This window comes from Microcebus murinus, chromosome 19 (assembly GCF_040939455.1).
Source record: "Microcebus murinus isolate Inina chromosome 19, M.murinus_Inina_mat1.0, whole genome shotgun sequence".
Classification (NCBI taxonomy): domain Eukaryota; kingdom Metazoa; phylum Chordata; class Mammalia; order Primates; family Cheirogaleidae; genus Microcebus; species Microcebus murinus.
In genome coordinates, this window is record NC_134122.1 from 5,895,779 (window position 1) to 5,923,098 (window position 27,320).

The 27,320-nt window shown below is 46.3% G+C and overlaps 1 protein-coding gene across 23 annotated transcripts in view; it reads left to right on the forward strand.

Moving 5' to 3' along the window:
- RBFOX1 (RNA binding fox-1 homolog 1) overlaps positions 1-27,320 on the forward strand; it is a 1,966,619-nt gene that overhangs the window by 1,601,739 nt on the left and 337,560 nt on the right. The window contains exon 1 of one of the 23 annotated variants that reach the window (XM_075995081.1): positions 6,515-7,110. The exons of 17 other annotated variants lie outside the window; for them this stretch is intronic. In XM_075995081.1, coding sequence (XP_075851196.1) covers positions 6,967-7,110 — 144 coding nt within the window. In that variant the 5' untranslated portion in view covers positions 6,515-6,966. Of the gene's footprint in view, positions 1-6,514; positions 7,111-27,320 lie in introns of those variants that run through there. 5 more of the 23 variants (XM_075995077.1, XM_075995078.1, XM_075995084.1 and 2 more) reach the window with 5 other exon arrangements.

Here is a 27,320-nt window from a genome sequence, read left to right on the forward strand (position 1 = left end):
CCACCTGGCAGTCTGTTTCTCAGCAGCCTGGGCACCTGAGGAAGTGGTGGGGCGAGGATCAAAATACTTTCGCTTCCATTTCGGAACAACCTTGTCCCTAAGAAGTGGTGCTGTAAACAGAAATGAGGTTCTCAGTTGCCGAAACCCTGTATGGCTACCAAGGTACCATGTGCTCCTCTTTTTTGTTGTGGATGTTAAAAACCTAGAATATGGCAACTCAGTAGTGGGTTCAGGCAGGTTCTCCTGTATTAGGACAATTTACCACCATATCAGAAATTATTCCTTAGGAACGTGTGACCTGGGGTCTTCAGTGATAGTGGTAGCAAAGTAGCAATAATAACAACAATAATATAATTGCTTCATTTTATTATAGGAGAATGCACAAACATATTCTTATTGTGAAAGTCTAAACAACATAAGCATGTATAGAGTAAACATTGGCAATCCCTTCCCTACCCTAGCTGAAAACATAATTACCACTTTGACTTATACCCTTCCAGGTCCCTTTGTAAACATTTCACGTGTTTGTATATTTATCTCTGTATGTGCACATACATATGCACCAGCCTATATGTATGTCTGTATACACATGCACATTTAAAGAGATTGCAGGGTTTTGTTGTTGGTTTGGTTTGGAGTTCACATACGGAATTTTATTACATATACTCTGGAACTTCTTAGAAGTCTTTCCAGGGGAAAGATGCCCATTGGCCTGGATGCCCATTGGCCTTTTTAACAGGTACATTGCATGCACGTGCCATACTTTGGTTCACTCATCTCCTATTATCTCTCATTACAGCGGACCCGTGAACAACTCAGGGGTTAGTGGCGCTGGCCTCCCCTGCAGTTGAAAATTTGAGTATAACTTTTAACTCCCCGAAAACTTAACCACCAATAGCCTACTTCTGACTGAAAGCCTTACCGATAATGTAAACAATCGATTAACGCATACGTTTTATGTTGTTTGTATTATATACTGTATGCTTACGCGAAAGCAAGCTAGAGGAAAAAATGTTGTTGAGAAAATCGTAAGGAAGATAAAACGTATTTACTATTCATTAAGTGGAAGTGGGTCCACCATAAAGATCTCCATCCTTGTCATCTTCACCTTGAGCAGGCTGAGGAGGAGGAGGAGGAAGAGGAGGGATTGGTCTTGCTGTCTCAGGGGTGGCAGAGGCGGAGAAAATCGGTGTGTAAGGGGACCTGTGTGGTTCTAACCTGTGTTATTCGAGTGTCAACTGTATTTGCTTTTATAAGCAATGCTGGAGCGAACATCCTGGTTCATGTTATCTCAAATATGTCAGCAGGACGGAGATCTAGAATTGGAGTAGCATCTCTCAAGTGTTGGTAATGCGTGCCAGAATGTCATGTCCATGCACCACTTTTGACTCCCACCATCTGTGCTTCAGATCACTCATTTTTCCACAGCCGTTCCAACTCTAGATATTCCTGGTGGGCATTTTATTCATTTCATTGGTTGATTTTCCCTTATTAACGGATGTCAGTCTTGTGGGCAAAAGATACGTAGTAATCTGTTCTAAGCAACCAATATAATCTTGAAAAGAGCTTTTGCAGTAGGAGGTAGTGGTGACCTGGGTATTATTGCCCGCGCTTGTGTTTCTGCTCTTGCAGGCCTGGCTTATTTTTGCTCCTGGCCTCACTGATGCCCCACACCCAGGCTGGAAAGCTAGAGAGGAGCTGGAGGGTCCTTTATGCAGAACTGGACTCTAACCTTCAGCCCAGTCCTGTCGTTACATACAGAGGAGTTGTCACTGCATAGCTGGAATTGGTTCTGCCAGAGACCCAGCCCTCTCGACTCTGCACGGGGAGCGCCGTGCTGATTTGAGCACCGCCGAGTCCTGGGCCCTCCGACTCTGTGCCACGGGGTGAACATGCCTTTGCCCGGAGAGCTGAGTCTGAGAAATGAGCTCCTGCAGGATGCTTCCCTCAGGGGCTGGGACCTCATTCTAGAGGCCAAGTTTAACATACACATCACAAGTGCCAAACTTCCCACTGTTGCCCTTAGGAGACTGACCCAGGAGAACTCCAGAATTCACATACAAATGCTCCTGAATTCAAGATGGGTTACATCCCCCCAAAAAAAAAACCATCATAAGTTGAAAACATCTAAGGAGAAAGCATGATATGTTCAATTTACGATGGGTTTATCTGGATATAGCCCCATCATAAGTCGGGGATATCAGTATTAGACAGAGCTAAGGCTGGGCAGTTGGACTGGAAGGAGCAAGGGTGCAAGGGGGTTTCTGTGGGCCGGGCGCGGTGGGTGGCTTACACCTGTAATCCTAGCACTCTGGGAGGCCGAGGCGGGAGGATAGCTCAAGGTCATGAGTTCAAAACCAGCCTGAGCAAGACCCCGTCTCTACTAAAAAAATAGAAAGAAATGAATTGGCCAACTAAAAATATATATTAAAAAAATTAGCCAGGCATGGTGGCGCATGCCTGTAGTCCTAGCTACTTGGGAGGCCGAGGCAGTAGGATCGCTTGAGCCCAGGAGTTTGAGGTTGGCGTGAGCTAGGCTGAGGCCACAGCACTCTAGCCCGGGCAACACAGTGAGACTCTGTCTCAAAAAAGGGGGGGGGGTTCTGTGAAGCTGAAGCTACATTTTCCAGAGCAAGCACACTTCTGAGATAGCTTTTACTGCAACCTGCCCTTCCCTGGTTTCCCTTATCTCCTGATCTGCCTCTTATTTTCCCCACAGCACCCATCACTTTCCATTATACCATACAATTTACTTACTTTTGGCTTTTATTGTTTATTTTCTGCTCCCTTCCCCCACTAGAATGTACACTCTGATGTCAGGGGTCTTTGTTTGTTCCTTCCCCGCCGATGCAGACCTAGGGACAAGAACAGTGCCTGGATGAGATCAACACTGAGTATTAGTGTCACTCAAGTGTCTGAACAAGCCAGTCAATCAAAGTGCTTGGGATAGAGCTAAGTCATAAAGTTTTCTAAAGATACTTTCCTGCTCACTTCAGTGAAGGCTGAGAATACGTAGTTGCCAGTATTAACCTTGGAAGGGAGAGTGAAACACTTCTAAGCCACACTTTGGCATTCCCACGGAGCTCCCCTGGTATAGATAATTACATTTAAGATCAAGAAGCATAATACTTCTTTCTGTCTAACGTGAGTCTTTCTTGCTTTGAGGCATGACGACTCTCATCGAAAAGATCATTTAGTGAAATGTCTGCTATTTTAACAGCCTTAGGAAGTTATAATAACAGATTATGAAAAAGAGAAAAGAATTAAAAATACCTATTTATTTTCTTCTCTTAAATAGCTGGCAAGTTTGGAGGAAGAAAAAATATTATAATATTATTGTGTGGGTCAGATTAAAACTCGGGCAGTTGCCTTCTGCCTAGGGAAGTTTCATTTGGCAATGGCATTATTCATGGCCAGTTTTCCTGCACTCTTACAGCTTCCTACAGGGTCCCTATAACCACTCAATTAAGGGTCCTTGTAGCTGAAAGGCAGGCAGGGTGGCCCTTGAATGAGCAGGCAATATATGCACCCAAGTGACAGTGATTGCCCATGGATTCTTTGTAGAGAGAGACGAGAGTGTTTTCTTTACCCAGATCTCCCACTTATCCATATAGCAGGATTGTTCTGGAGCCAGTAGCATCAATATGGCTCTCTCTTAGTCTCTGTAGAGATAGAATTCAGATTCAGTATCCCCAGATGCTGCGTAAAAGGCTGGCAAGATTTTGTCATCAAGTGAGCAATGGTTGCAGATATGGTGCTAACATTTGATTTGGGGGCATTGGATGCTCTTTTCCTGATGAACAAGCTCTGGTAGTATCGATGGCAAAACGTTCCTGCGCGCTCCTTTTTGTGGCTGCCGCGTTTGTGTCTCTGCGCACGGCTGTGTTTGCGTGCTCTGGTGGAGGGTGCTCAGGCTTGGTTGTCCAGGGAACAGAGGTTGGCTCCACCTGATTTGGACATGGATGTAGGAGATCTGGATGTCGTCGTTGTTTTACTTTGTAGATTTGCAGCCTAACTGTGAAGACCTTAGTTCAAGGGAAAGCCTGAGCCATTTTGCAAAATGAGTCTGTAGGAATCTGATCACTGTTAAGGGTTTCCAACTTTGGGGAGAAAACGATCTGGAAAGCCTGTGTTAGCTCAGTGCAGCCCAGAGCGGTTATTGGTTCTTTACATAATATATTTGTTTTTCATTAAACCACTCAGATAAGGTCTTATTAAAGTGCCATGTATTATTTATCATGTTTCTTATGAAAATGAGCTGAAGAAAAAGTTATGTGCTGTTTTTTGGGGGTATTTGCAAGCCTTTTCAATGCCAGGGAGAAAAAAAAAATGAAGGAAAACAGTGCGAACCCTTCAGTATAGCAAATTGCTTGAGGCAACAAAAAAAGAAAAACAAAAAATAAAAAAAGAAAAGTAAAGAAAAAAAGAATGGGAGAGTAAGGATTGACAAGGCAGAAACTTGGCCTTTTATTCCACGCGTGTTTTGTGAGTGACTTTGTCTTTGGTTTTGTGAATTGCAAAATGAAATGAAATGAAATAAAATAAAAGACAAGTAGAAAGTAAGAAAAGAGAGAAAGAGGGCATCTGTTTATTTATAAATCAGAGCTTGTCTGATGAATGTGATTTCTAACACAAAGCAAGAATTCTTCAAACTAATCACTGCCCCCTCCCAAAAAAAGCAGCACAAAATACTAGCCTGTGTTCCCCCAGTTTGCCATGTGAACTTCTGCTTAGGGTTAAACCGTGCTGCTGTGTCCCTACTAAATTGATGGGCTGTGCATGCCCCAGGGTTATTGGGGGAATGGGTTTTGCAAGAGGAAAAGTAGAAAGAAACAGAGTTTGGGGCCTAGTGTTTGGCTTGGTAAGGACTTTATATTTATTTCAAAACAGAACAACAAAAAAGCAGAGCTGCGGAATAATTAGTTTCCTTTTTTTCAGAAAGCATTTTGATTAGCTTGCAAAGTGAGCTGTGCCTTGTGGCTGAGGGCTCAGTCCAGCCTTCACTTGGCCTAGAATGTCAGGGTGAGCCCTGCAGAGGGAGGTCCACTGGGGATGTCTCTAGTGGCCCGTCCCAGGGTCCTGCCCTAAATGTTCCTTCCAGGGAGAGCCCCATCCCCCCTGGGGGCAGCTCTGTCCTGCAGGGCAGTGACAAGCCCTCTCAGCAAGGTTTCTTTCAGGGAACCCAACAACCAAAAAAGATGCTGTGCAGACAATTGACCTCTTGCTCTGAAAATAAAAAGAAAATAAAAACCAAAACAACAAAATCTAATCACTAGGTCAAAATCTATATAAAAAAACACAGCTACTATTCCTGATCATGATTTTACTATTGCTAAGAATGTATCTCCTCCCCTCCCCTCCTTGGGAACCCAGGACAAGTTAGAGTCTTAATGTTTTCTTTCTTTTGATTTGCAGATCACATCCTATTTTATTGCATAAAGACTAACAAAATCTACTAGTGAATAATAATTATTACATAAATAAAAGGGGAGGGGGAGACCCTGCTGCAAGAGCAGAATGTAAATTTAGCCAAGGAGGGCTGGCCAGGCAAGGAAAAAAAATATATATATATATATATATATATGTAAAATAAATAAACCGTTGCAATTTGCTCGCTGCAGCCGACGACAGAGTAATCTCTTATCAGACAGGGACTTCCCTACCCCGTGTGCATTTATAATTTGAGAACAGCGGGGACTCCAGGCGGAGAGAAGCCCCCTTTGCATTCACCCTGAGCTGGCGCGTGGGTCCAGCAGCCTGGGCGGTTTCTCGCGCAGAGCGGCCGGGCCGGGGGCTGGCTCGCGGTGCTGGGGCTGCTGCCCAGCCCAGGCGTGGCACGGCGCGAGCGAGCGCTGCGCCCGGGAGCCTCCAGGTGCGTGGCCGCGGGGCCGCCCTGCGCTGCGCTGCCGGGGCGCGGGACCGCCTTCCCTCCCGCGCTCAGCCCCAGCCCCCGCCAACCCCGGCCCCTGGCGTCTCAGCACGAGGGGAATCCCTTTTTTCTGTGTTTATTTTATTATTATTATTATTATTTATTTTTTTTTTTGCCAGCGAATCGGGCAAACAGACCGCCAGCGCCAGTACCCGCGACTCCGGTCCCGGCTGGGCGATCGCGTTAATTGTCCGGCTCGCCCTGACGCCGGCGAGGTGGGGCGCGCGCTCGCTCGCCCGCCCGCGGAGGTTTTCGCAGATCCAATTTAAATTTTGGTGAATCCTTTTTGTTTGTTTGTTTTGGTTCGCTTTTATTTTTATTTTTTTCCTTAAAAAAAAAAAAAAGGGCCAAGGGGAGGGAAGAATTAAAAAAAAACAACAACAAAAAACCCTGGCCCTGGACCCACTTGACAAATGAGGACACAGGCGGTATCAGCACCTACGGAGTGAGCCTCAGTGTGAGTCAATCTCTCTCCCTCTTCCCTCTCCCCCCTTCCCTCTCTCTCTCTCTCTCTTCCTCCTCCCCCCACCCCCTCTCTCCCTCTGCCCCCTCCCTCTCCACCCCCCTCCCTCTCCACCCCCCCTCCCGCCTAGCCCTCTTCTATCCCGCCTCTGCAGGGGGGCTCCCACCCTTCCCACCTTTCCGAGAAGTTGCCTTTGCTCCTTCCTGTGACCTACCCGGGGGCGCGGGGCGGGGGGCACCCCACACTTTGAGGGGGATCAAGAAGCAGGCCCAACAAACCAGCACAGCCGTGCAGCCGGGAAGGAAACCAACTAGTTTCCTGGTCCCCCGCAAGTGTCTTAGTTGGAGGCAGATGAACGCTGGGATCTAGCAAACCCCAAGGCTAGGGAGGAGGGACTCTCGGGGTGCGGTGGGGGAGGGAGAGAGAGAGAAAGGAGAGAGAGAGAGAGAGGGAGGGAGAGAAAGAGAGGGAGAGAGAGGCAGCCCGCCCCACCGGTATTTGACTTAGATAATCAGCAAAATTAAAAAGAAGAAAAAAAAAATTGTAGCGACCAGGCAAAGAGCGACGTGATTGCATGCGAGCGTCCCCACTCGGGCTCGGCGGGCGCCAGAGAGACACGATGCAGCATCCTCTGACGGGGGCCACCTGCGTGGCGCTCCCCAACGTGGGCATGTGTCCCCAGCTCTCGTGTGCCTTGACTTTTATGTACTTACAGCAGGTAAGGCGCGTCCTCCCTCGGTGGCTGCTTCCCGGGCTCGGCAGACCCGGTGCCCGGTGCCCGCGCCGGTGGGCTGCGCCCGGGCTGCGCCGGGGCCGCGCGTTTGTGCCTTCCAGGGGCCTGGGGCGGGGGTCCCTGCACCGGGCCGGGGGCGTGGATGGAAGCCTCCGTTCGTCTGCGGGGCTGGGGCCGGGACACCTTGCGCTGGGAGATATTTTTGCACCTGTCTGAATACTCGAAACGCCTGATTCCGATCCTGGGTACGGGGAGTTTGAAATGGAAAACTGTCTTTGCCTTACTACCGTCTCTCCTGTGCCAGCGCGCCCAGGGCAATCTGAGCCCAAGACCCCTTTGATGCTGAGAGTTTGCATCTTTGTGGAGGCATGCAGGTGCTGGCAGTTTTAATTCAGCTGATTTAATGGGGAGTGGGGAAAAACGTGTGTGTGTGTGTGTGTGTGTGTGTGTGTGTGTAGTATTTTTGTTTTCTTAAGTTTGTGTGATGCTGTCTTCAGCCCGCATGGGATCGGAGAGATTGGATTTCTGGAGCGTATCAGCCTCAGAATCTGCCTTCAAACTCCCCAGCAGTGCTGGGATGAAGGTGAGCCTTTTAGGGTGCTGTCTTTGTTGGCATCTGTAAGGGTGGGTTGTGTGTGTGTGTGTGTGTGTGTGTGTTTTCCTCCCACCCACCCCCTCCTTCAAGTCCCCTTAGGGGTCTTGCTGAGGGATTCTGCGTTTGTTTTATTTCTCCATTCAGCTTGCCTTCCAGAGTCTTTTGATGCAGTACTGCCTGCCTCTCTCCGGGTGTTTTCCTGGGACCCTCTGTCTCTGCCTTTCTCTCTCTGCTAGAAGGGCTGCTTCCAGAGGTGGTTCCTGGGCTTGGGAAATAGCTCAGCAACCGCCCTGCAGGGTGGCAGGCCAGCTCTCCCTCCTTGGGCAGGGGCCACGCCTGGGGACTGAAGGGTTAGAAGGGTCTTGTCAAGCAGAGGGAAATCCTCTTCCCTTCTCCATCCTGTTGGGGGGGGGTGGCGAGTTTACAGGGAGCATAGTCATTTTACCTGTTTGTCCACTGACTCACTTCAAGAGTGCCATTTGTTAACATGCGTGTGTTACCAGAACTTCCTTTGCAAGAGTTGAGTGTCACATCCTTCCCAAACACCCTCCATTCCAACCTGTGTTAAAGGAATCTATGTATTTACAAAACGTCAGCGTTCTGTTTTGAACATCTGGGTGATTTGTTACCGAGTTGGTTGCCTTTGGAAAATATTTCTTAGGTGTGTTTTCTGTTACAAGTCTTTTAGGAAACAGCCTTTTTTCCTTCTTTTTTTTTTTTTTTTTTTTACATTTCTATGGGAATGAAACAGTTCTTTTGAATATTGTTTTATTTCATTTCTCGTTAAGTAAATGGTGCCAGGAAACATTGCCCAAGAGAGTATTGATAACATATTATCTGATTCATCTTCTTCTACCATTCCTTTGCCTTTGCAGTGAGCATGTGTGTGTGTGTGTGTGTGTGTGTATGCGTGTGCATTTTACACCAGTTATTTCCACCAGAGAGAATCACAACGAGCATTTCTACAGACGCTAAGCCTCTGTTGGATTCAATAAAATTATTAATACGAGTTGATCCTCTGCCTTCCCCATTCACTTCTTTCATGTTATTCATGAATCAATTTGAACAGCGTTACCTAACAAGTAGAATGCTAAAGGTATTCAGTGTTCTTACAGTTTCTTTGTGTGTTGTTTTACTGAAGATACATCCATGTTTCTGCCTCCTAGATCATTAAATTGGTTTGCCGGTTTAGGCACAACTTAGGGAAGAAGATAGTGACTTTGAGTGAGAGGGTATCCTTGCCATGAGAAGGGCAAGTATATAGGATAAACGCAAGGTTCTCAGCATCTTCCAGGCTCTCCCACGAGGGAAAACACCCCAGCTCTGGAAAGGAGGGGCTCAAAGGAAATATTGGCAGCCATAACAAATATTTACAAGTGATTAAATCAGCATCGTGGTTCTATATGAAGATAGATGGGGGCTGGATATTGAAACGTTCTTTGTAATACACCCACCCCCCCTTGAAAGGACTCGTAATGCTTTCAGTGAAAGTGTTTATAAGGCGATGCTTTCGTACAATGTTGGAATCGGGAATGAGTATGTGTGTGTGTGTATTTCATGTGAGTTTCACTAAATGCCTGAAGTGTAACACAGGCAGACATTTATTTCGGCCTGTCTTATCCAGAATCAGGTTTTCCAGCTAAGCCTCTCGCCTTTACTGGAAGCTCACTGTCAGGGTGGACGGGATCTACCTTGGGGTCATCTCTGCTGGCCATTACTGTCACGATAGTCTGCAGAATCCTCATGTCATTGCTTTTATTCAGCAACCCAGACAATTTGCTGATTAAGAGTGTGAAACAGTTCTCTCTAATCGCCACCACGTACTACTTACTGATAAAATTTATACATCTTCTGCCCATCCATCGCCACTGTATTTCTTTTTTATCTGCTGTTAATCTGGAACTATTATTGGATCCCTATCTAATTTTGGTGAACAGAGGGCTACTCTGTACTCTCAAAGTAAGTTGATCAAATGAATGAATCAGGCAACATTTGAGATAAGTATCATCTTCATTGGAAATATTTTTAGTTTATAATCATTTAGAAATAAGAATACTTCAGAATCACCAATCACACAAGAAAATAATTAAAACACAGCTATTCTGTTTGGCAGCATTTATCATTCTTTTTTTTTTTTTTTTTTTTTTTTTTTTATAAATCCATAAACCCTGATCAGGGGCCATCGAGGCTTCCCTGAAATATATTTTCCTGGCATGAAGCTTCCCCTGGTGCTTATTTTTTTTATCTGATATCTAAGGAGAATTATTTCATCATACAGTTTATTTGTCTCAGCACTAACACCCAACATTTCTTCCTAAATTCTCCCAGATTTATCCGTAAGACGACTCATAAAAACAAAAATCAATTGGGGTGCCTCAGCATCCCAGTCTACTCTGAATGACCAAGTGTAAAGGACATAACCCTTTTGCCACAAATAACTTATTATTCAGGCCAACAAAGAGGCAGCTTTGGTGTTTACATTATTTCCCTTACTCGATTTCATTTATTTATATTTCCCAGTAACTTTCCTTTAGATAGATGTTTTCTTACAGTTACAGTTTCTTTTTTTTTCTCTCTCTCTCTCCTTTTCCTCTCTTTCTCAGCATCTGAGATGTTGCTCCAGTTTGGAACTGCAAGAATGGGCAAATGTTGAATAGTCCTTTTGATATGCAGATATCTGATCTAATGATGTCATCATATCTCTATACACACACACACACACACATATTTATACACATCTAGTGCATAGCGAATGTTTTATGGTCGCAGACCCCTTTCAGATGGAAGGGACAAGTGATCACTGGGGCAGCTGGCTTCAGTAGCAGCCCAGAGACCATCCGTGCTTCAACTCCTGCTCCTGAGACTCTGCAGTGGCTTTGTTCTGTGTCTTCTTTCGTGGCCAATCTTCTTTTCACAACTAAACTTCCAACTCACATTTCCCCAGCACAGAATCTTGCCACGGTTCCACAGGGGGTACCCATTGGGTACCCATTGAAACAGTCTTGCTGTTTAAGATAGCGACTTTGAGTGAGAGGTTATTCTTGCCATGAGAAGGGCAAGTATATAGGATAAACACAGCATCTTCTCAGCATCTTCCAGGCTCTCCCACGGGGGGAAACACCCCTGCTCTGGAAAGGGGGTGGGGGGTGGGGCTTAAAGGAAATATTGGCAGCCATAACAAATATTTAGAAGTGATATTCTGAATACAAATTCCATATTTGGGAGTTTGCTACAAGCTAGGTCAAGAGAGAACCTATTTTGTTTCCTTTGTGGAGAATAATAGTAAACAGGCACACACTATCTGTCTGTCTGTCTGTCTGTCTCTCTCTCTCTCTCTCTCTCTCGACATAAGAATCTAAGGATGGTTTCCTTCCACCCTAAGTCACAGGGGGCAAACCAAAGAGCACCCATCTCATGGTAAGGTACAGTTTATCCACAAGCCAGACGAGGAGGTTTGTTTTGCGATGCAAACTGCCTGTCACTTTCCCCCCAGAGCTTTGCTTTTTTCCCCCACTGAGTTCTAACTCCCTAAAAGAGGATCAGTAGCATATTAACTGAGTTTTCCCCTGCTCTTAAGCCACCATCAGTGTCTTCCAGGACTGTTCTAGGAAAGCTTCTCATCCGTCAAGTCCTGTCCACTCAGAACCTTTTTATCCGCCTAAATTTAAAAATAAGTCAAATGCTTGAAATCCACATTAAAGGTGTATTTTTTGGGGGGAGGGGAAGGGGCCTCTGAAGTGGGCCATGCCACCGTCAATATCCGAAGATTGGTAATTTTTCCCACTTAATGATGATCCATGCGGTTTGTTTTAAGTAGTGAAGTGGTTTGTACAAAGGGTAATTCCTGGTAAATGAAGCCATTGCTCACTGTGGACATCTTCAGATCGAAAGCAATTGAACTGAAACCTGCATATCAACCCTTTCTGTCTTTAATTAGAAAGTGATTCTCGGTGCAGAGTCACCCGCGGAAGATGGGATCTCGAAGGAAGGCTGGAGGAGGGGAGGGATGGACCCCGGGTTATAAATTTGGGAAACGCGAGGTAGGCCTTCTCAATTGCGGCTTCATAGGAAAGTTCAGTTCTCACTGCAGTTCCTTACCTCGTGGTACTCAGTCTGATGATTTATAGGGGGGCAAATGGCATTTTATCACATTCTTTCTTCTTGGCTTAATCCCATGTTGATTTATTAGATAGTGCCGTGGATTGGGGGTAGTCGATAGTGTCAATAACACAGAAAAGAATTAGGATAGATTATCCTCACGTCTGAATTGTTTAATGGGATTTAAGTGGCTGGAATGAGCACGTTCCCAGGCCCAGGTGGCTGCCTGATGGAAGATAGGCCCTCCGTCTCTTTCTGGAGAGCTTCTATGTCCTAAATGGGTTAACCCGTCTGTCTTGTTTCTCTGGTCTTTTCCAGTTAAGGGGAGAGTGCATGGATTGTTGGGGGTGTTACTAGCCAGATAAGGCCCCCATTCGGCTGGGGGTCATCCTGTGCGCCCCCCCCATTTCAGGAACTTATGGAACGGTGGGTTTTGTGGATACCAGCTCCCTTCTCTCCTATGGACTGCAGGGTGGGAGGACACGGGGCTGGGTTTCTTTGGGTCGTTTCTGCTTCCAAATGACTCGATCCGACCTTGGCTTGTGGAGATTGTAAGCACCCGTCTGTCCACAGGCCTGAGCCTTGTGCCATGCGGCCACGGCGCCTGCCATGTCGCGGCGGTTTCCGTGTCAGAACGTGCAACTCCTGCCCCTGCCGGAGCAGAGAAAGCCCGTGTTATCGGTGCTCACGTGCCATCTGTTTTCCTTACAGCCGGCCCTTGAGTAATTGTCCAGTAGCTGATGGACTGAGGGTAGACAATCTTTTTTAGGGTTTTCTGATTCATTTAACCAGGCTCTCTGCCCCAAGAGGAAACATAATGCTTGTTTATTCATATTGGCCTGGGTGAAAACAGTGTAGTTTGTCAGGCAAATAATAGTCTTCTGGAAGAGAAAGAAATTGCAGCATTGTAAACAAAATCAGGTTGGTGCCTCTGTGCCTAAGGGGGCTGGGTGATGGGTAGGAGATGACATCCTCTGAATGAGGCAGAGCTGACGGGTGTGTGGGCGTAATTGTCCCATCTGCAGAGACCTTTTTAATGGATGGGGAGAGGTGTCCCAGGGTGCCGTTTAATTCAATTAAGAAAAGCAAAGAAAGTTCCATTCATCAATAAAGTTTCCTATTTCCGGGAGCTGCCTGAGAGAGAACTTTGCAGGGCTGTCGCCGTGCTGTGGCCTGCCCCCTCTAGCCCCACCACTGAGAGCAGCCGTGTCACCTAGGGTCAGGTGTCAGGCACAATGGCTCAGGAGGGCCTTGGCCTTGAATGCAAGCTGGGGAAATGAGCATGGAACCCACAGGCTGGCTGCCCCTGTGGGGAGTAACTGTTAGAGAGGCGGCCGTTCTGAAAAAAAAAAAAAATCCCCAAATTCAGTCCCCGAGAGCCTGGCATAGGGTTAGGAAAGAGCTTATACTGTTGGGACGTTTTGGCTCCTGAGAGGGTTTGGGCAAAGAGGATTTCACTGCTGTTTCTTGCCTTGCTGGCATAGTGGAGCCCTGATGAACTGGTCCTGGCTGAAAAAGAGCCAATACTTGCAACCGGGTTTGGGGGGAGGAGGTGGAGAGAGAGTGTTGACCAAAACTGTAAAGCATTCATCACAGAGTACCCTCAGTCCTCTTGGTCTCTGGTATCAAAGCCTCATCAAGATGCATACGCAATGGGCTTGTCAAGGTGGCAATAATGAACTTGGCCCAGTGTTTCTCAGACTTCAGGCATTCAAGCAAGCATCTCCTCCTTAAGTTCTGCCTCTCTACTCATTATCACTGTTGATATCCATTTGATATATGTTAATTTACTTATATTTTAAACTTAAAAATAGCTTTGTCCAAACCAAAAATAATAATAATAGCCACTTACAGCTCTGATATCATTTTTTCCAGGATCCATGGAAATCAATATCAGTTCATTCACATGTTCATCCATTCATTCCATGTTTATTGAATTCCTGTTGGGTGCCAGCTGTTCTTGTAAACTCTCCCAGTAAGCAAAGCAAAGGCCCTGTCCTCGCGGGTGGTCCGTTGCATGGTTCACCTGTGACCCATGGATGCATTGCCACACTTTGGAAAACAACGGCTTGGTCCATTGGATTTTCTGGGAACCCTCTGCCAGGCCTGGCCTGAAATTGCCCATTTCTCCTCCAGACTCAGTTTGCAAAGAGCAAGACTCTGGTGACCTCCTCCAGGTTACGTCTTTTGCCCTCTGCCAGGGCAGCAGCCCGGAGGATGCAGTAAGGGAAAATTGCGGTATATTTAACATCTACAGCTTGCAAAGGACTTTGAGACAATGGATCTTAGGGGGAGGGAGCTGCCATGGTCTTTAACACTCAGCCAAGCTCTCGCTGAAGAGCGGTCTTACCCTGTTTTGATCCTCTTCTTTATGTTGTGTTTAAACACACGCAGAATCAAAATTAGGAAGTGGGGCTGGAGTGAAAAGCACTCAGAAGGTTAGTGTGTGTTCCCAGGGACGTAATGACTAATTTTTTTTTTTTCTTTGCAGCTTTGGAACAAAGTGCAGGCAGCTGTAGGATTTAAGTGCCTCATATTTCCCAGGCTTGATGAGTAAATGCACAAAGGGTTTAGCCTGAATGAGCCTTTTCTCTTTTGGCGTTTGATGTTTGCTCAGGATGCACCTCCAAGACTAGCTTCCCCTTATCAAAAACAATAACGAATGCCCCCTCTTCCCTTCAGGAGTTCTGTTTTCTGTTGCTCTGCCTCAATCCAGGCATGGGCCCAGCTCTGCTCTTGTGGAAAGGTGAGAACTGAGAGATGTCCCTCTTCGATGACTCTTTCATGAATGGCGTGTAGCAGCGGCACCTAAAAACAGAAGGAGCTGCGTGGCCTGCACGCTGGGTATGCAACTGTCCGTCCCAAGTGTCTTACAAACTTCAGATGAGAGTCCTCTATCTATTTAGAACCCAGTTGGTGTCAGCTGCCCCTCAAAGCACAGGTTTTTGTTTTTGTTTTTTTTTTTTTTTTTTTTTTCCTTTTTTTTTTTTTTTCTGTTGAAAATGGATCTTGCAGATGTTTTTGTTTTAATATTGTGTCTGAAGTTACATGGAAAACAGAAATCATGACCCGAAGGCTTAAACCCAGCTCTGTTATTCAATCAGCTGATCCAGCTGAATCGAACAAGTCACTTCACTTGATTTGGAGCCTTAATTGCTTCTTCAGAAAAACAGGGATTAGAATAATCATTTCATACTGTTCTTTGTGAGATTAAGTGAGATACAGATAGAAATGCTTAGTTCCGTGCTCGGGACACCGTGATCAGCCAATAGATGTTTGTGGAAGAAATGCAGGAATGAGTGTGTTAAAGAAAATTAGGGTCTGTGTATCGAAGCTGGACGTCAACTTTTATTTTCTGTTTCTCCCAAGTTAACATGAAAAACGCACCCAGGTCCTCCCCAGGACACAGACACAGGGGATGGGGTGTGGGGTGTCTGCCTTGGGTTCTTGGTCCCTCTTGGTCGTCTGAGGTCTCTTCCCTCCCTTCCTCCAGCGAGCTGTCAGTCCTGCTGGCATTGTGGGATTGCAGTGCTGCTGCACAGCTCAATTAATGCTCGGTGCAGGAGGAGGGAAAATAAAAATTGCCTTGCTCTTGTCAGGAGCAAAGTTATTTACTTTCAAAAGCTGACAGAATCACACGGCAGGAGCTTCATCCGTTTCCATTCAGAATGTCATTATTCTGTGACGCAGGAAGGGGAGGGCAGGGGGCGGCACATGCTGAAGTTTATTCCCATAAGTTTTCATGTGGCCGCGCCTGCTCATGTGCGGACAGGCCCTGGGGAGAGTACCCGGGGCTTGGTGGTGCCCGGGGGCAGGGCGCTGTCATCCGAGCAGGTGACCTGGTTTCAGGGTGGACTGTGATAGTCATTTCAGACCCTGGGTCTGGCCCGAGACCGGGGGTGTGTTCCTGCTGCCTGAGCATCGGTCCTCTTTATTCTGCATCAAAACACTGAGGTGCGAGAGAGACTCTAGTTCCACATCAGTCTTCATCTGGGCTGCTCCTCGAATTTCTGGAAACACAGAAGCGCCTCCCGAAAATGGTTTTGCTTTGCTTCTCTCTGTTGTCTGCGATTAAACTTGCAGACAGGTTCTCTCATCCAAATAATCTGTATAAATCTATGCAATTTTTTTTTTTCTTTTGCTTTCTTCCTATCTTCTCCCCCGCCCCCCTACCCACACCGCCTGCAAAGGTTTGCAGTGTGCAGCTCAGGCAGGAAGGGGCTGAGTGGAGAAGTTCTTTCTTTCACGGTGCAATGGCAGAACCTTCCACTGGGGGTCTCCATTTAGAACATGTGACTCAGGATTCTTGAGGACTTTCTTTTTTGCTTTTCTTTTCTTTCTCTCTCTCTTTCTTTCTTTTTTTTTAAAGAACTCCTTTTGGTTCCATTCAGGGAAATGAATCTCTCTCTGTACGCCGTGGTAGGAGATGCCGCTTGTAAGGCCATTGAGCTAACCAGAGACTCCAGCCGTCCTCAACAGCGATGATCATAATAATAAAATAATTAAAATAATGAAATAATCAATAACTTTTATGGAGTACTGTGTGACAGGCACACGACTAAGCACTTTTACATGGATTATCACATTTAATCCCCCACAAAAGGCCTCCGGGGAGTTGATATTAATGGCTTCATTCTTAGTAGGGGGGTCCGAGGCGTAGGTGGGAAAGTGATATTGAAAACCAGGCGTTCTCCCTGCAGCACCGGCACTTATGAGCACTGTCCTGCACCTTCCTGTCATCCTCCCCTCCTTGCTGTGCAGGCCCAGGGCTGGTTCTGCCTGATTTACGGAGACCTCTGCTAGGTTTTCACCGTGGAAGAGCAGCTCCACTTATCCGAGTGGCCCTCCTCTCCTTTTAAAGGTAGAACTCATTCATCAAAGAGGGAAAAAGAGTTCAGGAGGTCTGTCAACGCTGAAGCTCTTCCCGATTTGATTGTTCCATCATTAAGATTGTGTTTAATGAATGACACCAAACCAGGAGGCTGCTGGACTTGGTGGGGGGAGGGAGAGGAAAGAGAATAAGTCCGGGGAGAATTGCCGTCAGCCCCGAGAATGATGGAGTGTGCTTCTCTGCAGCCAGTTCCAATCCCCAAATCCCTGTTGTGCCGAGGGCCTCTCCAACTAACGGAGAAATGCAGTCGCTGCCCGGCGCCATATCAAAGATTTATACACCCCGCACCGCTGCTTTTGTTCACTTGCGGGGCCTGGGCATGTTAATAAAGGAATTTCAGGGAGTGAGGTCCTGCCTTTCCATGCTGTTTGGCTCAGTGCAGTGAAGGCTGCTTCATAAATCAAAAGGATTCAGAGCTTTACAACCTTCCTGAGCTCTGAGATGGGGTGCGCGTGTGCACGTGTATGTGTGTGTGTGTGTGTAATCAGATTCACTTAGAGACGTTTTCATTGCCTTTCTGTAAAGAATGAATGAAGGAGGGGGTGTGATCTATCTCAGGTGTTTCAGGCTTGGTTGGTTTGTTTCACGGTGGCATCACGGCCCTATTTGTTTCCCATTTGGTGTTTATGCTTTATGGTGTTGTCTGTGACAATGGGCTGAAACTATTTTATTAGCATAAAGAGATGCAGGTCACATTAGAATCCTTATATCATCAAAAATGACAGACAAGGGAGAGGGTGACTTTACCGTGAGCCGAATCACCATTTGTTCTCTGCAGGGCAACAGGAGCTTCTTGTGCTCTTTAAACAACGGGATGTTTTTGAGGCCTTTAAAAAATTATTATTATTATTTCAATTATTTGCTGAATAAAAGAGCACCGCTTTCTCTTGAAAAGGAACGAGGACATTTATTTTCTAGATTGAGAGTTCAGGATCTAGGAAACTTTCTTCTCTCTAGTAAGCCATAGAAAGCTCTAATTTTAACCTCAGCTTTTTTTTTTTTTTCTTTTTTCTCATTGGAAGAAAATAATGATATAATCATATATTTTATTTGGAGACCTCAATCCCTCTTTTAAGATATCAGCAGAGAAAAGCTCTGGGTTTGTGGTGGTGGTTGTTTTGGCTTTTTTTTTTTAGGATTGCACGTGTGTTCTCTAAATTACATCATGCCTTCATTTTGTGTGTAGTTATATTTCTTTTCCTATAGAACTGAGAACTGAAAACCAACAGAAGACTGAGTGGGAGTTTGAGGGGGAAAAGAGACTATTTAGAAAATTAGAATGATACTTTAAATATTCTAGTCAACAGGATTATTTTTGTCTAAGATGAAATCTTGATTTTAGGAAATGCTCTTGACTTAAAAAAAAAAGATATGTAAGGCTTTTAGGAAATAAGCATGTCAATTTAGTAGAATTCCTAAATGAATGTGTGAAGAAATGAATGCAAAGACAAATGAATAATGCCCTACTCTACCCCCCCCAAAAGCCAGGGCTTACGATTTTTTAAAATAAATATGAAAGTGTCGGCTGTTTCTTATTATAATAACATTTACGCCTATGAAAAATTGTTTTTCAAACTGTCCAGCGTGTGCTAGTCGGTAGTAATGATATTGAAACAGATATTCAATGGAAAAGGCTGCCTTTTACAATCTTCCTGAAAAGTAGAGAGCAGAATGTGCATATTTACATAAGTAAATAAAGAATGTTACAACATTTTTCCATCACAGGAAACATGATACAGCATTATGGACTCAGAAAGCAGGTGTCCAGCAAAGGCAGTTTACATTTATATTATACTGATTTTTGTGTTTGTTTTTGTCCTCTGTTATATGAATCCGTGAGTGTCTCATTGTCTTTAATTATGTCTACAAGGCACAAGACAGCAGTCAACATCTGCTCTATTGTTTACTTGGTTTACATATAGCTTTGATGGGTTATTAAACAATCTATTTTTCAAACCCAAAACAGAGAAGCCAGCCGAACCCATATTATGGCATTTTGTAAAGACCTATTATGCAATTAGCACTTGGGATTTGTGCAAAGCTGGTGATTCACCCAAATAAACATCCTTTTATTCTGATAGCTCTTCTTGGCTTTGTGGAAAATATCAATTTCCAAAAAATAAAAATAAAATAAAAATCACATTTCCTCCTTAATCGTGTAGCATGCCAAGAGGATGATGTGTTAATATGAGGGATGGATCCTTCACTTTTCATAGCAGAGAAAAAGCAACTGTCCAAAATAAAGATGTGTCTAACTCAAGCCAGCAATTACTATATTAAGTAAGACAACTATCTCCTTACACAGAATTCAGACTTTTGGGAGTTTATATGATACTACTGGAGAAGGGGAAATGCTGTGTTTTTTCAAACATTTTTATGATGGTCCTTACACCCCATGATCTATTTATGAAAGACTTGACCCGGTCATCTGTGGCAAAGCAGGTGAGGTCTGTAGTGATTAAACCACTTCAAACCTCACCCTCTCTCTCACTTAAGTCTATGGTTAATAATTAATTCATTCCCTCATTCATTCAACACGGTTGTTTAGCCTCTGCTCTTGTCTCAGAAACCAGGTCAGTCACTGAGGCTACATGGACAAGGAAAGCAACTTTGTTTCCCTTCATGGAAGTAAGTTACAAGCTTTGGAGAGGCAGGCGATGGTCCCCAGCCCACAGGAAACAGTAGGGGCTAGGAGACTCTCTCTCCAAGGAAGGGACACTGAGGCTGAGATGAGGAAGGAGGTGGGCAGGGAGGCGGGGTCAGGGAGGAAGAGACCCTTCCCACCGAGGCAAAGAGTGTCATGGCGCTCACATGCCTGTGTGTTGTCAGGGAAGCAGACAAATGACAGAAGGGCCAGGAGCCAATGAGAGAAGGAGAGAGACGTAGAGAAGGGCCAGACACCCCTGGGCTTTGCAAGCACTGATGGGAGGGCGGGACTTTATTGCAAGAGGGAGAAAGAGAAAAAAATAGCACCCCGGGGCTTTATGTAGGAGACAAACACGATCGTGTTTAGCCCTTTAAACAGACCAGCGTGGCTGTTCTGCAGAGAACACATTACGTTAGATGGGGGACAAGATTGAAGGTGGGGGCTGGTGTCAGATAGGATCTAACCTGTGGTAATGGAAGCATGACATGGCGGTCACATGCACTTGGAGGAGAGAGAAGAGATGAGCAGGGTTGGAAGTTTTGAAAACCAAGCCTGATGCCCAGCCCCACAGTGGTGTTCAGTCAAAGGGGCAGTGCTCTGGAGGCAGGCGTCGGAAGCAGGGTCACATGGACAAAGTTTGGCCCAGCTTAGCAGGGTGATCTCTCACGTCTTAGCAGTGGCTTGTAATGTGGGGGGGTGAGGAGTAGGGGACCAGTCTGATGAAATGCCCTGTGGGCGGTGCCTCCAGCCCTTGCGTCTCGCCATGGGAGCACAGGAGTTAAATGCATACACATCTTCACCTCAGTGCCAGGCAGGACTGGCTCTGAGTTTTCACTGGAAATCTTAGGGGCCTCTGTATGGCCACGTGGGCACCTTCCCTGAAGTTTCTCAACCTCCCTGAAGTTTCATTTCCAGATTTGTGAAGTAGAGGTCATGCAGGATCAGTAGCACAGTGTTGTGGAGCGTATGGCATAAGATAGTTTGTATGGCACCCAGCACAGTACCCAGAAATGGGAAGAGCTCAATGAATACTTTTACTCTGTGAGCCAGTGCCAGTGCTGGTAATGGTGATGGTGGTGATGGTGGTGGTGGTGGTGATGATGGTGTTGATGGTGATGGTGGTGGTCGTGGTGGTGGTGATGGTGGTGATGATGGTGGTGGTGATGGTGATGATGGGATGATGATGTGATGGTGGTGATGGTGGTGGTGGTGGTGGTGATGGTGATGATGGGATGATGATGTGATGGTGGTGGTCATGGTGGCGGTCATGGTGGCATTGACAGTGGTGATGGTGTTAGTGATAGTGGTGATGGTGTTAGTGATAGTGGTGATGGTGGTGGTCATGGTGTTGTTGACAGTGGTGATAGTGTTAGTGATAGTGGTGATGGTGTTAGTGATGGTGGTGGTGGTGGTGGTGATGGTGGTCATGGTGGTGTTGACAGTGGTGATAGTGGTGATGGTGTTAGTGATAGTGGTGGTGGTGGTGATGGTGGTGGTGGAGATGATGAAGTTTGGTGATGACAGTGATGCTTTTTAGAATGAAGCATGGTAGAATAGTTTCATAGATGAGTACCTGGGTTCAGACTGGTTCAAATCTCCCACTTACCATCTGTATGTGTGCCCTTGGGCAAATTCCTTAACCTTTCTGTGTTTCAACTTTTTCATCTGTAAAATGGGGATGATGATGATATTCATTGCTGGTCATTATGAAGACTCAATGAATGAATATTTGTAAAAAAAAAAAAATCAAAACAGTGTTAGTCATAAACAAACCCTCAAACAAACATAGAGAATGTTTGTTAAATAAAGTGCTGGCACACAGTACAGCCTTTAAAAAAAGGTACCTAGTGGCTTCTGGTCTGCTGTTTTATTCTGGATCTTGCTTTTCATAGCAGGCAGGAAAGGCTGTCTCCCCTTCTCTCTGCCGCCAGACCCCCCTCCCCCCGCCCCCATCTCTCCTTGTGTTCTGCACAGAACAGGTGTGTGGTGAGCCGGAGTTCTGGCAGAGTGCAACATGAAAAAGACTCCCAGTAATTATAAAAATAACAACGAGGGCTGCTTAGCGAGGTAGGCAGATGAGCACAACACTAGCCAGAATGATAAATAGTGCCTGCAAATGTTAGGTCCCAGTGGGAGGGTGGGAACATATGGGGACACGCCACACTGAAAGTTGGGCATCATTGGTAAGTTTTCGGTGGTTAAGGCAGGCCGCTCCGGTGCCAAGCTTTTTTCCTTTCTTCTTCTTCTTTTTTTTTTTTTATCCTAATTTTAAATCCTTCAGTTCCCTTTTGTCCCTTTATTCTATTTTGGTTCTAAAAGGCGCATTCATCTTTGAGGCCAGCCACAAAGTCTCCAAGGAAGTGAGGTCTGCGTGGTAATCCTAAAACAAATGGCCACCCTGGAATCTGTGAATTTCCGCACCGAGCTCTATTTGGTATTGTTGGGGAGATGCGCACAAACACCGTCAATATTTTATGGAATCGTGACGTGTCGGGTTCAGACCTGTGCTAGGTGGACGTGCGGACAAAATTCGTGCCTAACCAGCCCAATACATTTACAGACATTTGTAGAAGAGGCAAACCACTCTCTCTGCCAAATACTATTATCATTTAACAAAGAAGGGGTGGGGTGTGGCAGGTTGATTTCGGGTCAGCGTTCGTCCGTCTGGGTCTGAACATAGTTTGGAGCGTGTACAGTCTGTTTGGCATGGCGCTGCAGCAGTGGGGTTCTCTGGAACAGTATTTTGGAATTCATGTTCACCGCCCACAAAGCTTTTCCTGGGCCTCAGAAGAGGTTTCAGCATTGAGGCAAGATTTAGAATGTGGGCACCTGCATGTTGCTGCCAGCTCTTAGTAGATTTCCAGGATTTTTTTAGTTAACCAATGCACCAACATCCTTGGTCATGCAGAGCAGGCAGAGGGAAGGAAACAGGATTTGGAATCAGACTAGTGTGGCTTTGGCCACTGGTCCTCCCACTCAAGTAGCCATGAATGATGTAAACTCTCTGAGTTTCAATATCCTCATCTGTAGAATGGGCATATTACGGATGTCAGTACCATAGCACTGGTAAAGAATGGACGAGTTAAAGTCTTTAAAGTGCTAAGAATTGTGTTTGGCACACAGTGAGTTCTACAAAAGTATTTGCTAAAAAAATAAACAAAAGACATCTACTAGGACTTTTTTTTTTTTTTAACGCAGGTGTGTGTTTGTGTATTTACTGTTCTTACAGCTAATTTTGTATTCGTCCAGATTGTATTAGTTTTTTTTTTTTTTTTTTTTTTTGAGACAGAGTCTCACTTTGTTACCCAGGCTAGAGTGAGTGCCGTGGCGTCAGCCTAGCTCACAGCAACCTCAAACTCCTGGGCTCAAGCGATTCTGCTGCCTCAGCCTCCCGAGTTCCTGGGACTACAGGCATGCAGCACCATGCCCGGCTAATTTTTTCTATATATATTAATTGGCCAATTAATTTCTTTCTGTTTATAGTAGAGACGGGGTCTCACTCTTGCTCAGGCTGGTTTTGAACTCCTGACCTTGAGCAATCCGCCCGCCTCGGCCTCCCAGAGAGCTAGGATTACAGGCGTGAGCCACCGCGCCCGGCCAGATTGTATTAGTTTTAAGAGATGGAAATCCAACTCAAACTAGCTTCAGCAAAAATGAGGATTTATTGGTTCATGAAGCTGGGACAGTTGGGAGTCAACCAGCGGTAAGTGACTAATCACTTACATGCCTAGCATTCTAGTGGAGATATGAACAAACAGGGTCATACGAAGTTCTAAATACCATGAAGAGAGCTCAGACACTTATAAATGGACTCAAGCCCAGGGAATATTTTAAGTATGTGGTTGTATTATTATAATATTGGTATATTATTATATTATAACCACCATGTGAGGAGAGTGTTATTGCCTCCAGTTGATAAGGGAATTAATTGAGATTCAGAGATCTTAAGTAACTAACTTAGCCACGGCAACACAGCCAGAAAATTTCAAAGCCAGAATTTGAACCCAAACTTGATATGGCTCCAATATCTGAGTTTTTAGCCAATATGATACATTGCTATTATAATAAAAATAAGTTTATTTTTTATGGAGATCATATATATATATATATATATTATTATTTTTTTTTTAAGAAAAGCATGTTTTTCCTAGAGAGGCAACGTAGCAGGGGATTATGAGTCTGATTCAGGAGCCGGATTCACCATTCACAAGCTGTGTGATCTTAGGCCAGTTACTTAACCTCTCTCTATCTCAGTTTCCCTATCAGTCATATAGTGATAGTAACAAGACTTACCTTATAGGATTGTTGTGAAGATTAAATGAGTTAAGATACAAGGGGGTTAGGAAGTGTCTGGCAAATAACAACTGGTACATACGGTTTGTTTAAAAGTATTTAAAAATAGACTGCAATGCAAGAGTCAGAAAGGAAATGAGGTCACTCAGGGTGGTTCCTCTTTTAATGTCCCCAGAGTGTCCCAGAAGGACACTGCTAATCTGGGAAGTTAAATCCCACCTGTCAGAGGCTCTCCGTTGCCACCAGCTGCCTGGCCATGACATCGTGAAGAAACCATCTTGCAGCAGTCAGCCCCTTGGCTAATCCCCTCGGACGAGAGGCTCAGCTGCACAGCTTGGCACATCTTGGCTCTGGGTCCCTCCTAGCTCTGTCTGGTCTGCAGGACTAGGCTGTATAGTTTCTGGAAACGCAGGTGTATTTCCTACCTCTTTGTCTCCCTTGGCACTGCGTCCAGAGGATACCCTGTGGTGACTAATGCCCACTCGTTGGTTTAGTCTTGTTTGTTTCCTGGCCTGAAGCTAGAGGTGAAAGCTTTAGCAGAGAGAAGCCTCGTTCTATTCTGAGATGATTCTTTGCTGTTGGGCAAAGGGGCTGAAAATGTGTTTTTGGACTTCTCAGTGACCGATTTCTCGGTTTTACGATCTGGAATGCCCTAGCACCTCCCCAGGTTGTTTGACCTTCTTGCCACCTTGAAAACCTGCCCCCTGCCAAGCTGTCTTGAGTGTTCTCTGACTCTCAGGCCCACGTCCTCAAAGCCACAGTGCCGGTAAACACGTCACCATGACTTCACATGAGAACAGCCGTCAGAGCTGCTAATAGGAGCCTGTCTTTAGGGATTCTGACTTCACCCATGCCGGTCCTTTGTATAAAGCGCGAGACCTATTAGCTGCCTCCTGCAAAATTGGGGAGAAATTCAGCCACCCACCCCCCGGAGTCCACTGATGCATTTCCCAGGAGCCATCAACTCCCTACAAGGACATGCAAAGTTTTGTGACTTACATGCAGTTTTCTGGGGTGAGGACAAAGTTCCCAGAGTGGTCCGTGTGTCAGAAATAAGAATGAGGAACCAGTGCTCCAGCCCCAGAGAGGCACTTATACACAGGACAAAGCCGAGGAGAAGCCAGCCCTGGAGCTGGAGCTGCTGCTGCAGCTCACAAAGAAAAGTCAAATGAACAATCTCTTATCTGGCCTTCCCCTTCCATTCTCTCCTCCTGCGGTTCCTCTTTCCTGGTGTTCCCTTGGCATCAGCCCGTCTCTACCTGCCTTAGACCAGCGTGGGAGGTACCTCCCCACTTCCTAAAGAATCAGGGGGCGGGTGGGCGTGGGGGGCAGCTCTTCTCCAGGCCTTGAAGTCTCCTGGTCTCTCCTGCAATGTCATTGGCTGCTCACTGCTTTGCCTCCGCGGGCGGTTACAGCGGCTGAGGTTGAGTGAGGGGTTGAGAGTAAAGGTGGTAAAGAGGCCGCTCAGCTTGGGCTAGAAAGTCCAGGCCGGCACCTCTCAGGGCATGTTAATGCATGTCTCATGCTCAGAAAGGGCTCTCGCAGTAGGGATTTTCCGAGGCCCGTCCCAGTTCAAGGTCCAGCTCTGTCATCTATGAGCTGTGCTGCCTCGGCCCATCCGCTCCCTCTCGGTGCCTCTGGTTTTTTGTTCGTAATGTAATAAATGCAACAGACCCGACTGCATAGGGCTTCAGAGAGAAGAAGCTGAGAGAACAGATACGATGACTTTGGTACAGGGCCCGGCCCACGGTAAGCACTGACCAAACGGTAGCAAGCGTGGTGAGGATGATGAAGATGGAGAGGTAAGAGGAAGGAAAGGAGGAGAAAAAAAAGCAGAAGGGCCTCACACAGGGCCTGGCACGTAATTATCAGCGGCCAGATAGTCAGATGGGTGGCGGAACTGACAGACGGGCGGATGGTGTGTTGGTTACCAAATGGGTTTGGGGGAGTCTGGATCAAACACGATCCAATGGTTTCCAATGGACTTCCCAGGGCTTTTCTATGCTAATAGCCATCATGAATTCCCAAGGGGGAGAGAGGAATAGAAGAGAAGACAGAAAGCTGAATCTCTCCAACCTGTTTGACCACAGGATCCTTCCTGCAGCGAAGCATCTAATGAGGCTTCTGCCGTGCAGAGTCTGCCTTGGGGGAGGCGCCTGTGTAGGCTCATAATTTCTAAAGGGAAAATGGTGCGCGTAGAGCTCAGGTGGCTCAGCCGATTCAGCACCTGCATGGGGCTGGGACAAAAATGCCTGGTTTCCAGTCCTGGAGACGAGCGCTATTTGCAGCAGCTTCTGTGTCCAGCCCCTGCAGGGGCCCTCGGCTTGGAAGGTGGAAGACGTCCGTCGGGAGGACACAAAGGAAAGTCCAGGGGAGCAGCTGCACGCACCCCCGTCCCGAGGCCTCGGGGAGTATTTGTTTGGCTCCAGCGCGGTCAAGACATTCTCAAACCCAGTTGCCATTCATCCCCAGAGAGGTCAGAGGTCGGCTCCTGGAGCATTGTTGATCTCAGCAGAGATGATGTGCAGGGTTGATATTCTTAGACTTGCTCATTCAGCCAGTCAGTCTGGCTTTCAGAGGAGAATCAGGTCAAGAAGCGCTTAATGAACCAAGAGGAGCGTGTGGCGCTGCCTGTACCCCCGGGGGTTCGGGTTTCTAATGATGATCAGAAACCTCCTCACTGGCGAGACCTGCTGGAATTTTTTCCTTTGGGCATCTTCGTCACCGTTTCTTTTGGAGGTGGGGGTGATACCGCCGAGAGTCGTGTGACCCAGGGTCCCGGGTTCTTTGCGTTACTTTTGGTTCAGAGGCACCATCTCCATCATCCCCACAAACCATCCGTTGAACTTGGGATTCTAGCATGTTGGTTTCAAGAGTGTATCTGAAATGCATGTCCTTTGCTAGTTCCCGTGTCTTAATTTTTTTGCTTGGAACACAGGAGGAGTTACGGTCTTACACAAGGAGGCGCTTCGCAAGTTGTGTTGGTAACAGCACTGTTTTATATAACCAGCCAGCGGTTGAAGGGAGGAAGAGTTTTGGTGTCCCTGGTTTGATGCTCTCACCACTGCTGCTAATTCTGTTGTCCCTGTGACCACTGTCGGCATGCATTTACTGCGTGTCTGCTACGAGCCACGCCTTGGCTGAGCCCTGCAGTATATTGTACTTACTTAGACTATCTAGACCACGTTACGAGGTATGATTACTAATGATATTATTTTACAGTTAATAAAGCTGAGGCACAGAGAGGTTAAGTAATGTGCACGAGAACACACAGCTAATAGTTGGTGGAAATGGGGCTTTTTTTAATGTGGGTGGTGTGGCTCAGTGCGGGCTCTTCACTGCGATGTTATCGAGCGTCAAATGAGGGAGTCTGGCACGATAAGGAGAGGTGCCAGGCGGTGGGAGAACAGTGAGGCCCCAAGGATAGCTTGTGCTCATGTGTACTTACCATCCTTGTAGGCCCTTTCCAGGTACCGACTCATTTACATATGCTAACTGAAAGCAGTCCATAAGAGGGACTGGGGGACGCAGCTTCTCTTCCCTCGACGTGGATGTGGCTCTCCTGGATAGATTGGTCCCCCCCTGGGCAGTCTCATGGGGTGGTTGTAACGTGGGGAGGGGCTGCCTGGTGGCCCAAGTGTGCCCTACACATAGTGTATGAGTATATGGAA